Source organism: Lepidochelys kempii, chromosome 13 (assembly GCF_965140285.1).
Source record: "Lepidochelys kempii isolate rLepKem1 chromosome 13, rLepKem1.hap1, whole genome shotgun sequence".
NCBI lineage: Eukaryota > Metazoa > Chordata > Testudines > Cheloniidae > Lepidochelys > Lepidochelys kempii.
The window spans coordinates 8,316,917-8,329,048 of NC_136392.1; the positions used below are offsets into that span (position 1 = coordinate 8,316,917).

General features: G+C 42.2%; 1 protein-coding gene across 1 annotated transcript; it reads left to right on the forward strand.

The window, feature by feature from the left end:
* The first annotated feature begins 270 nt into the window (after positions 1 to 270).
* RPS21 (ribosomal protein S21) lies at positions 271 to 5,168 on the forward strand. The gene is made up of 6 exons (XM_073309126.1): positions 271 to 369; positions 1,250 to 1,346; positions 2,561 to 2,624; positions 3,678 to 3,749; positions 4,856 to 4,911; positions 5,103 to 5,168. Exons 2-6 carry the CDS (start codon positions 1,297 to 1,299, stop codon positions 5,110 to 5,112), a joined length of 252 nt encoding a protein of 83 aa, XP_073165227.1. The 5' UTR covers positions 271 to 369; positions 1,250 to 1,296; the 3' UTR covers positions 5,113 to 5,168.
* The last annotated feature ends 6,964 nt before the right edge of the window (positions 5,169 to 12,132 follow it).

Consider the following 12,132-nt stretch of genomic DNA (forward strand, 5'->3'; position numbering starts at 1 on the left):
TTATTTGGGGGTGGGGGGGTTGTTATGTTGGGATTTCCCGCCAATCGGAAATCGCCTTCCCCGCCCAGCTCTGTTGATATTGGGGGTGGGGGGGCTGTTCCTGCCACCTACGGCTCGAGGCTACCCGCCCCTGGTCTCGGCAGCTCAGGTCTCAGCTCTGTTCAGATTTATTAACCCCCCCCCCCCCCCGGTAGCGGGGGCGGGTGGATTCCGCCGGCGGGCTCCAGCTAACGGCGCCTCGCGCTCCCCGCCGGGCCCCGCCACTGACGTCAAGGACGCTGCCCCGGAAGCGCTCGCGTCTTTCCCCGTCTGTGTGTTGTCGCTTCCGGGCGGGGGGTCCCGCCCTTTCCGGTCTGGGCTGGCGGCGAGGTAGGAGGCCAGGGGCGGCCGGGCTGGCGGGGCTGCAGGCCGCGGGGGCTGTGGAGATACCGGTGGGCGGCGGCGTCGGGTTCCCTGCCCGTCTTCGGGCCCGGGGGTGAGGCGGGGCGGCCTCGGCCCGGGGTCGGTTCTCCCGTCTTGTCCCACGTCCGGGCCGGCCGTCAGCGGAGAAAGCCCCGGTTCGTCTCCCTTGTGCCGGGGGAGGGGGCTTGTCTTCCCGTCCCGAGCCCAGCCACGTGGGGCGGCCCGGCTTTGCCTGCCCCCCCGGCCCCGTGCGGCGCTGAGGTGCCTGGGGCCGGGGTTGGGCCCGTTGGTCCCAGGTTGGAGTTGGGGATTTAATGGCTCCAGCCCCAGTGACATCAGAGAATCCGCCCCCGTGCATGAGGCTGAGGGGCTGGGACCGCGCAGATCACCGAGCCCGGGGCGAAGCGCACGAGGGTTGAGGGCGAAGCACTTGTCATGGGGCCCTGGTTGTTAGAGCAGGCAAATACGCCTGCTTGTCTCTGGGAAACGCTGCAAAACCTTCCCTTTTGAAAAGGCCTGTCCACCAGGAGAATCACACAACACTGACGTGCCCACAAAATCCATCCCCACAAAAACTAGCAAAATGCTCAAAAAGCAGACTTGACCGCAAGCGGAGTGGTATGTGTTGCAAAAAGGGAGAAAGAGACTCCATTAAGCTCACAAGGGGCTTTGTTATTGCCACTGACCTTATGAGACAGGCATACCGATACTACAGGATAAAATGTAAGATGGATAGACCGAGGTGTGCTCAGGCTGAGCTGGAGAGCTCTTAGTAGGCTAGGCTGTTAGAACATGTATGTGAGTACTTGATTGGTAGGGTATGATCCTGTGATTTATGTCCCCTTAGGTATCTCCTCTTGCACATCCCTGTGTGGTAGCATATAGAAAAATAAGATGCAGAACGACGCTGGGGAATTTGTGGACCTGTATGTGCCTCGTAAATGGTGAGTGCCTTTCCTTGGTGCTGTTGTATAGGGACATGGGTCTTTCTAGGCTGACTCAGATGGTCAGTCTTGTGCAGCCTCCTGGATCCAACAGTGTCAGTATCCCCATAATAAACCTCACTGGTATATGATGCTGTGTGAGGATCAGTTTATGCCCTGAAGGGTGAAACTTGCTAACCAAAGCACCAGTTCACTATATTGTATGAAGGGGTTAATTTAGTTGAATGACTGCTACCTCTTAGATTCCAAAGCCAGAAAGGACCATTGTGATCATATAATCTGACCTGGGTAACAGGCCATAAAACTTCTCCAAAATAATTCCTTTATTGAACTAGAGAATATCTTGACTTAAAACTTGTCACTGATGAAGATTTCACCACGACAATTGATAGTGTTCCAGTGGTTAGTTACCTTCACTGTTTAAGAGAAAAGAACTTAACTTTCACAAAAGCACATAGGCATTAGCAAGTGACCAGATTGGTGTTGTGTCATTTTGTTCTGACCTTCTTCAAGGGGGAGCAAAAACTTATAAAATTAACTGCTCATTTGTGAGTATGTGTTTATTTCCTACAGTAGTGGTTTCCTGAGCTCCTTCTGGGTTCTTAAGAGTTTTTACCATGAATTCATGATTACTCACTGTATCTGGATTCCACAATGTTTAGTCTAAAAGTCACAGTTTTAGGATTAAGATAGGCAAAGAATTAAACAGAAGTACTGGGAAGTTTTTTTAATAAGAAATTCAGATAAACCTGGATGCTATTGCAAGGGCTAGTTGACTCTATTCCATCACCACCACTGCTGTGTTACTAAATAAGTAGCATTCCTCTCAGACATCCTAGGCAGCTACATTTCAGTTTCTTATAGTTGCTTTCCAGAGCAGGTATGAATACATATTTCCAGTGTGAGAGTTATCTTCATTTACATGCAGTGAACATAGCGCTAAATACATTCTAAAAATAATGAAATAGGCCAACATTATGATTATTTACTGCCCTAGCTAAGTGCAATACTGCCAAATAAGAGCCAGGTTTAAATCCAGCGTCAGGCCTATTTTTAACTGTATGATCTTTGAGCTGTCTGATGCCTTGACTATCACCATCAAACTGCTAGCCCAGCTGCACCCATACCGTGGATAGGCCTTTAATAGGCTTTGAGTAGTATAATACCCTCCTGGTATGCTTCTTATTTTAACTTCATATTACCTCTTTCCTCAGCTCTGCTAGCAACCGAATAATCGGTGCGAAGGACCATGCTTCCATTCAAATGAATATTTCTGAGGTAAGATAACTCGTGACAGATGTAGATCTAATTAGAGTATTTTAACTATTTGTGAAATTTAGAGCCTTCAGTTTCACTAACATTTATGAAGTGCTCAGTGTGATTGTTGTATTCTATCTCCAAGTACGTCTAATACCATCTCAAGAGCATTGGATGTAATTTATCTTGGCAGCTTGTTTTGGCAAATCTGCCTCTGTTGTGCTTTGTACAGGATTTGTCATTTTTTAATATTCATGGGGGAAATGTGGCTTAGTAGTTAAAGTATGGAACTGATAATTGGAAGTCTTGCAATTTTGTCTCTGCAATTTGCTTACTGTGTGGATTTGGGCAAATTACTTTATTTTTACATCACCATAATATGAACGTTTTTAAGTGATTTTATTTCCCATTAAATGTTGAGAAAAATTCTCTTGTTTACCATATTTCATTATTCAAGGATTGGGGATCAGCAGAAATGAAAAACAAATCCTTGTGCTATTTTAAGGGTCTCTGCAGGATTTAATCTTACACTGCTCAACATTCTCTTTCTGGAAAGCTTCCCTACAACTTGAAAAAGTGAGATCATTTGTGTCCTTTTTCTTGTGCATTTATCTGGCTGCAGAACAAGACGGATTCTTCCAAATTTGATATGGTACTAAATCCAGAGAAGCCCGCTTGTCATTAAGGCAGCTAAATCCACAAACTTATTTTTAAATTGGACATGTACTTGTGTCCCAAAAGAGACTTTGACTTTATCTTCTATCCAGGCCTTTGTTAATACACCAGTTTGTTACTGGTTATTGTATTCCTATTATGTTGTCTGATCCTAAATCCATCAGACTCTATGGACCTTTTATGTAAGTGGAGGAACTAACCTCTCATTTTTAATGTGGACATTTGGTTCAGGTTTTGTGATTCATGACATTCTGACCATTGGATCCATTTCTCTGCAAACAATTACCTTTTGACACCTCTTGTTTGCAAACTTGATCTTTTTTAGAGGGTAAAGCATTACATGAATTGTGTCTCTACCATCATGTCTACTTAATCAAAATGATCTAATTATAATTGTAGGTTGACAAGGTCACAGGCAGAGTCAATGGCCAGTTCAAAACTTATGCCATTTGTGGAGCAATTCGTAGGATGGTAAGAATATTTTCTTGAAAATTAGGAAATGTGTTTACTCCATCTTAGATTGGTTGGACTGTTTATCCCCATGTGATGCATGTTTGGCCTTTGTGAAAAGTTTGTGATCTCAGTCCAACTCTAAGTTGATTAGTGTGTCTATCACAAAAACCATACCTCTCATCTGGAACACTATTTGGCAGACTCAGTAAAAAGAACGAAGACAGTGGACCCCATCCAACTTCTTTTTAAATGGAAAAAAAACTCTTGACTTTAATGGGAGTTTGTACAGGGCCAGTCCATCATAGAAACACTGCTATTCTTTATCCACAAGTTGTTCTTCCTCCAGAAGATATCTGAGGCACACTGTCGGGGGAATGTAAGGATGTTAGTATTGTTGCTTCCTGTGCTACTCACTGGATAGAGGATTTCTGTTTCTAAAGTTCTCAGTCCAGTACCTTTCATGAGACCTTAATCAGTTTTAAATGTAAAACAAAAACCTAGCTTGTATTCATTCTGTTTAGATTTGAGAGGTGAATTTCACAAACAAATTCCATTACCGAATCAACTTCTCCACTTATTTGTTCTGATATTTTTTTCTGGTTAAAACATGTATAATTAAATTGTCCAATAATCTGTACTAATGAAATCAGTAAAATAAATAGTTGAAGGGTTGTTTTTTTTTTTTTTGTGGCAACCAGTGTACCAAGTGACCAATTTCTAGAGCAGTGTTGGATCTGTGGTGTTTGTAAGCAACACAAAAATCCAGCTTTTAAGATTTCTTTAAACCAACACAGTCTGCGGCTTTTTCTGCACTTTTATCAGGATGCTGTGTGTTTGTAATAACAAGATATATCACTGAGCATCAAGTGACATAATGTATGACGTTAAAAACACTTTCTGGTACTGCAAGATGGCAAAAAAGTTGATGAATATTTTGAATACTTTTGGAAAAGCTGATTCGCACAAATAGCATTCCATCAACAGATTTATACATCTTGAAACCTTTGATGCTTCCAGAAATGTTGTTAAGTAACTGAGCACCTCACATCTCTCGTTTTACATTTAAAAATGAGAAACCAGGGATTATAGACTGTGTTTCAGAACTCCATTTTTTTCTATTTAAGGGTGAATCTGATGATTCTATTCTGCGTCTGGCAAAAAATGATGGGATTGTTTCCAAGTAAGTATGTTTATTTCATCTTTGCAAAGGTTATCAATGTGATTTCCTTTCCAGGTTCTGAAGTTCTAGGTCTTGATGAAAACATGTATTCTGGATTTACAGGCTGTTTATGAAGTTTCACAAAAATATTTATTAAAGCTGCTGAAACAGATTATGATTTTGTAACAATTTTGTTTGGTTTTCTTTTCCAGGAATTTCTAACTGAAGAGGCTCTCTGATATGGAACATTTTGTTGTAAAATAAACAGCTTAAATGTATTTGATGTGCAGTGTTTTATTTTAGTGCAGAACTGTAAATGCTAGTGGGTTTTTTAAAGTTGCCTAAAATATCTTCAAATGTTTGTGCAGGAAAGTTACAGAACTGACTAATTCTGAGGACCTAGAGATGAAACCTTTTAATAACCCAATATATAGAACTGTGCCTCATTTGAAAATTCGGGTCTGCATTTTTGTTAACTTAAAACTTTCTCATCCAAATTTAGTATATGTTGCAAATTTAGCTCATGGTATTACCCTTGCTTTAACTTTCTACAACATAGATCAAGAGTTGAATGTTTTGCAGGTATAGCAGTCTGAAAACACTTAGAAATTGTTTGATTCTGCCTGTGCCATCAAAATGTGTTTCAGAAGGAAAGCTTATGTAGGATATGCCCTTGTGGGTTAATTTGACTGAGACTATTAAAGTCTAGGCTCAGCTTTCTTCTGCTAATATTGGTGCCGTATGTGTTTCTGCCACTGATGTGCTCATACTCTTGGCTCTTCTGTTGAAAGCTTATCGTGTGTCCTTATAGGAAATGCTTACATTTTCTTAACATGCTTTACCCGTATTAATTACTCTGTAAGAGACAAAATATTCAGGAAAACTTCACTTTTCATATGACCTCAGATGTTAAAAAGTAGGGCATTATGCTGTCTGAGAAACTCATTTAAAATATCTAAACAATATTTTAATACATAGCATACAGGTCCTTTAATGGCCTATTAATTTTTTTACCTGCTGACATGTTATTTTTAGCTATCTCACTAACAGAGCCCATAGGGAGTGCAGCCAGTTGGAATGAGAATACACATGCTGACACTGCCTCTGTTATCTGTCAGTTCCCTGTCTCTGGCTAATATCCACCACATAGCACTTTTGACCTGAAGCTCACAGCTGTTCTTGCCTTTAGGTTTTGAAAGAATTGTTTCCAAGTTTTATTTATCATACCTCAGGTGTTTTATTTCAATGGCAAATGGCTGGCAAGCATGCAAACTCAATACTCAGTTGATGAAATTGGCATTGTGAAAGGAGATTGGCTGGCTGAGGTTCAGACTGTACAGATATCTGATGGCTATAGAAGCAGACTTCGCAGTTTGGGTCCAAGATAGAGGGGTGGGGTATTAGGCTACAGCAAAACCCTACTTCCAGTCTAGTTTCTAATGTTATTCTGCAAATCTGAAATCATAGAAGTACAGCAAAACTGCTTTATACACGAAGATAAATGCAGTCTTACAAGATAGCCATGGTTCTCAGGTGTCTGAAGTTGCTCCAGCCTCATGTACCTTAATGCACTGCACTTTTTAAAGATTAGATACAACTTTACTTTCTCCTATTGATCCAGATAATCTTAATTTATAAGATCTGGGGGGTAAGGGCTTAGTATGGTATTTATCTGTGAGGTGCTATTGCCACAAAGGATGGTAAAGAAATGAAATACCAAACAGAAAGTAAATCCACCTAGATTCTGGCCCTGCTCACTAGTATCTGTAATGCTAGTATCAAAATAGTAGCCAATACTTCCGTCAGTGTTCCTAAAAAAGCAAGTTTCATACCCTGCCTTGTATAACATGAGCCCTCATGGTGAATAAACGGCATCAGTTTCTCAACCCCGGGAAGTGGGGGGGGAATTATGAAAAGCAATCAAGGAGTTGTGAGGCATTGAAAATTTGATTACATCTTAAAGGAAAGAAAATCTTGCTCCCCCATTACTTGCACACCCTTCCCCTTGAGGATCCATATTCAGTCTGTCCCATGAAACATACAGATGAAATTAGATCATTTATCGTTGAAACCTTTTAAATGTAAGGGGTTTTTGCAAAATGCTGACTTCAAATGAGGGGTCACCAACCTGGCAAGTTTGAGAAATACTGAATTATACCAAGATAGATGGTTACTACAAAAGTAGCCACTGAAAGGAATGAAGAATATGGATAAATTAGGAAGGGGGAGGGATAATGGGGATTAAAAGTGGCCTACTTACTTTCAAATACCACATGTCTAAAATCTCGAGCTAGAGTGCTGGAAACAGGGTTAGAAGGTGAATTGGGCCAAGGAATCCGTGTGGGGCTTGGGAAATTTGATAGGTGCCAGCTGAAGAATATCCACCTAAAGTGAATATCAAATGTACTGAAAAATCTGATCTCTGGACTCTGGTTTACTTTGGCTATAGCCCCATAGGAAGCTGTAAGCACGAAAGCTGGTGTAGCGGTTGAATAGCTCTTTACCATCAAGGCTTGTTCCAAGCAACAAGGAAAAAAAATGAAAGAAATAGCTCTGCCATCATTTGCAGATGTTCTCTTATATTACTGAGTGGAAGGTTTAAAACCCCATGGACAAAATTTCTCTCAACTTTCAATCTGGTGTTGCATAACAGTAATCCTATTACTATAGGTCAGTTACAACAGTGAGAAGTGTTATATAGGAGTTGTTTGCCATCCATTCTCTGATGGTTGATATTGCTATAATTTCCGGGTGTTGTCATATTTGGCATTATAGGTGTTTTTATATCCATTGTTTCCCATCTTCTACCAGTGCAGTGTGTGTAAGGGGAGACGACATCTTCATTATTATTTCAGGTTCCATTAAGGCTCCTGCTGTGCTGAGTGTATTTCCAGAAATTAAGGTGGAACACATCCAGATCCTACGTGGGTCACCTTCTGTTTTGTGCATTTCCCAGCATAGTTAGATTTTGATGTATTTTTTATAGCGTGTGGGATTTTTTTAAGTGTTTCCTTTAGACTTGCGCCCTTTGTGCTTCAGAATGTTGATTCTGCACATCATGCCATTCAAAACTGTTTGTTTGCCGTTTTCCCAGGTTTTATAAGCAGCTCTCTGGGGGTGTTCTGCTGTTTACATTTAGTATCTAGCTGTATATTGAGACTGCTTGTGTGTTTGTAGATTGCTGAGGATTCATGTGGGTGTGGGAAACTGAAGCCTAGGACTCTTCTCAGGCAATCTAGAGAAAGGAACTTGTCTCGTTATTTTGTTTGTAAAGGATTGTCTACATTGGCAGAATATACATGATATCTTGCTGCTCATCTGTATTTTTTAGAAAGCCTGAATTGGCATGGGGGGGGGGTTGTGAGGGATACTTTTTTTTACTTGTATTTATAGTAGCAGTCAGAGACTCCAGTTGAACTCGTACTAAGGAAGGTAAAGCAGATTGTTTCGTTACAGGACCCAGTGATGTACTGTATATTCAATATGACCTTTGAACTCACTAAAATGTGATAAGATCCCCAGAATATGCTATTGCATGGATGTATTAAAGCACACAGCACGAACCTTGAGCTCTGGAAGCACCCTTAGAATGGTTAGAAATTGCTCAAATAGGCTTTCAGCTTACATATTTTTTTAATGACAGGTTTCAGAGTAACAGCCGTGTTAGTCTGTATTCGCAAAAAGAAAAGGAGTACTTGTGGCACCTTAGAGACTAACCAATTTATTTGAGCATGAGCTTTCGTGAGCTACAGCTCACTTCATCAGATGTATGCCGTGGAAACTGCAGCAGACTTTATATATACACAGAGAATATGAAAAAATACTTCCTCCCACCCCATTGTCCAGCTGGTAATAGCTTATCTAAAGTGATCATCAGGTGGGCCATTTCCAGCACAAATCCAGGTTTTCTCACCCTCCACCCTCCCACACAAATTCACTCTCCTGCTGGTGATAGCCCATCCAAAGTGACAACTCTTTACACAATGTGCATGATAATAAAGTTGGGCCATTTCCTGCACAAATCCAGGTTCTCTCACCCCCTCACCCCCCTCCCAAAAACCACACACACAAACTCAGTATCCTGCTGGTAATAGCTCATCCAAAGTGACCATTCTCCCTACAATGTGCATAATTAAGGTGGGCCAACATTGTGCTGGAAATGGCCAACCTGATGATCACTTTAGATAAGCTATTACCAGCTGGACAATGGGGTGGGAGGAGGTATTTTTTCATATTCTCTGTGTATATATAAAGTCTGCTGCAGTTTCCACGGCATACATCTGATGAAGTGAGCTGTAGCTCACGAAAGCTCATGCTCAAATAAATTGGTTAGTTTCTAAGGTGCCACAAGTACTCCTTTTATATTTTTTTAAGATACTCAAGCAGACCAATTTCAGAAATCACTCTTCAGAAAGATAATTACGGTCTCTGAAGCAAAGATTTAGTCTTGGCCCGTCCCAGTCTTCATTAACAACTTTCTTTTGAACCTAATAAGAGCGAGATGAATTTTAATCCACTGAGAATCTCTCATGTTTACAGAGATCCCCCCCCCCCAAGAAAATGAACTGGGCACATAAAAGCCCATGACAGACTTGGTCTCCTATAAGTAATCTTTTTAAAGCAGATAAAAATTAATATTTTAATTAATCTGTACAATCCCAGAAATGTCACTCTGTGTGTCACTTAGAAGCCTAAAATGTCCGTACAACCAGTGCGAAGCAATGGAAGCAGCTACAAGCATGTTCAGAATATCACCATGTTGATTCATTGCTGGGTTTCATGGTCTGTTACTGTCCAATTTTTAAGTTCTCAGTCATTTTAACTTTACGAATTACAGCTGTATGGTGTGCAACTACAGTAAGTCATGTATCTGTGCCATGCCAAGAGTCCTAGACTATTGTGATATCATAGGTAACTCAGCCAATCGCCCCAACTCTGCAGATTATTTGCATGCAACAATTTCATTGGTTTTATAAGGGCAATTGCACAAATGGTGGAATGCTTGGCCCAACTGCCACCTGCACAAAGCTCCGAGCACAACCCCCCTAGACACAAAGCAACACAATCGGCATGCACACTCCCAGCCCCTCACTATAGCACACACCCCTCATTTGCAACCTGCACAGCTCTCCCAGTGCAACAGAACCCAGAAACAGCACAGCTAGCACGCACAGTAACCCCAAGCACACAGCCCCTCATGACACCACACACCCCTCATTTGCCATCAACACAAGTCTTCCAGGATTGTTATTGTCGCCTTGAAGTAGGGTTGCCAATCCTCCAGGATTGTCCTGGAGTCTCCAGGAATTAAAGCTTAATCTTTAATTAAAGATTGTCATGGGATGAACCTCCAGGAATACATGCAACCAAAATTGGCAACTCTACCTTGAAACCTGAGTCAGTGCAAAGTGATGGAAACAGCTACAAGCATGGCCGAGAGCCCTTTTTGTTGAGAATATCACCAACTTCAGTCATTGCTGGGCCCTCGGGGAACCAGACTGAGTCCAAAGGTTCTGTGGCGGTTGGAATGTGATGGCTGACTAGAGGTGAGAATTTGCAGCTAGGTGGGGTAACGAGGTGGCTTGGCCCCGACGGGGGGCAGCTCTGTGCATAAACTTTGGGGAACATGAACAACAGCAAGGTTGCTCACTGCAACAGACTAATGGAAACAAGTCCCATTGTCTGCTTCTTTATACACATGGCTCTGTGAATTGTACATGTGAGACAGCATGGGCTCTCCGCTATCTGTCTATCAATTAATTGAAATGCGTGCTTTCAAAATTGCCCTTCCCTCTCAATATCTGAAATTACTAAACCTGAAAACTCTTAACATTTATTCTCCACTACTTATGCTGTTTGCTGGTTTCTGTACGTGCATTTCCTCAGCTCCCATGATGAAATCAGACAAATCATTTTCACTTTTGTTTCTAATCCGAACCAGAAAGTGAAACTTAAAACACTAGAACAACTCTGTAACTACAACAGAGAGATGTTTAAATCCAAACCCCATTCACTAACTATCTTTTCGTTTGGGGATGATGTTAGTTAGTATCAAGTTCTGTAAAATTTTATTCTGCCGAACCATAATATGGGGCCTTAAGTACTTGACAGCATCCCTTTAGAGAGACATCTTAAGGCACTTTCTAGTATCAGTAACAGAGTAAAATGTCTTCTGTTGTCTTGTGACAAGAATAGTTCAGATCCCACAGAGCCATGAAAGGGAATGAACTGTACTTGTACTGTACAAGATGATCAGTGTTGCCCTTACATGGTTACATTGCACCAAGTTGTGAAATTCTTTGCTGTTACTTACAAGGACTTGGCAGTGGCATCCTAAAGACATCTGCGTTAACCGAGGCTACTTCAGTATCTGTGGCCAGAATGTTTCTGCCTTGGCAGAGGCTAGCCACTCACGTTTTAATGCACCTCGTTCCTTGCGAGGAGCTTGTTACTCTCCCAGTATGCAACGGTGTGATTTGTGTGAAAGAGCTGCTGGCAGGATCATGGCCATAAATGTCCTGTGGTCAGAGGCACAGATTCAGGAGGATACTGCAGCTTTAGTGGCCGCAGCTGAGGTAGGGTTGGGGGACGAAGGCGTAGAAAGGGATACAACTCTGGGGTATGGAGCAGAGGTGCAGAATATGGCAGTTCTGCTGGCGTTTCTGGCCCAGCTGAAAGCAGGACACAGCAGGAATCTCAGGAGGGAGGCTGTGTCTGGGACACTTCCAACAGTCTCAGGACGTTGGGATAGTTCAGTGAAGCTTCTGAGTGCACGTTGAGGCCCACAGCTACAGTGGCAATGGGAGTCGTTGACTACCTAGGTAGGTATTTGGACCAAACCATTGAGCTTGGCCTGGCAGTGTTTTTTGTTTTTCTTTCTGCCAGCTGGGAAAGCTGCCTGTTCCATGTGTGTAATTCTCAGCAGGGTTAATCCCAGGGCACTAAGGGGAGAACATTCCCAGTTCATGTGCATCCTTCGCATCTGGGTGGCAAGTTAAGGGATTCAGGATTCAGTGAATCCACTAGTGATGGAAACAGCTTGCCTTTTAGCATCCCAGGGAGAACAAGCGACCCACTTACATGTAGGACTAATCAGCCAAGAGTAAACAATGGCAAACCAATTACACACCCATTTCCTGCTAGGAAGTAAACTATTGTTTAATAGCAGGCAGGAGTTCCCCCTGTCTAAATCCCCAAGCGGAACTATAAGCGCTGAGCTGAATAAGAGGGCTATTATCAAGA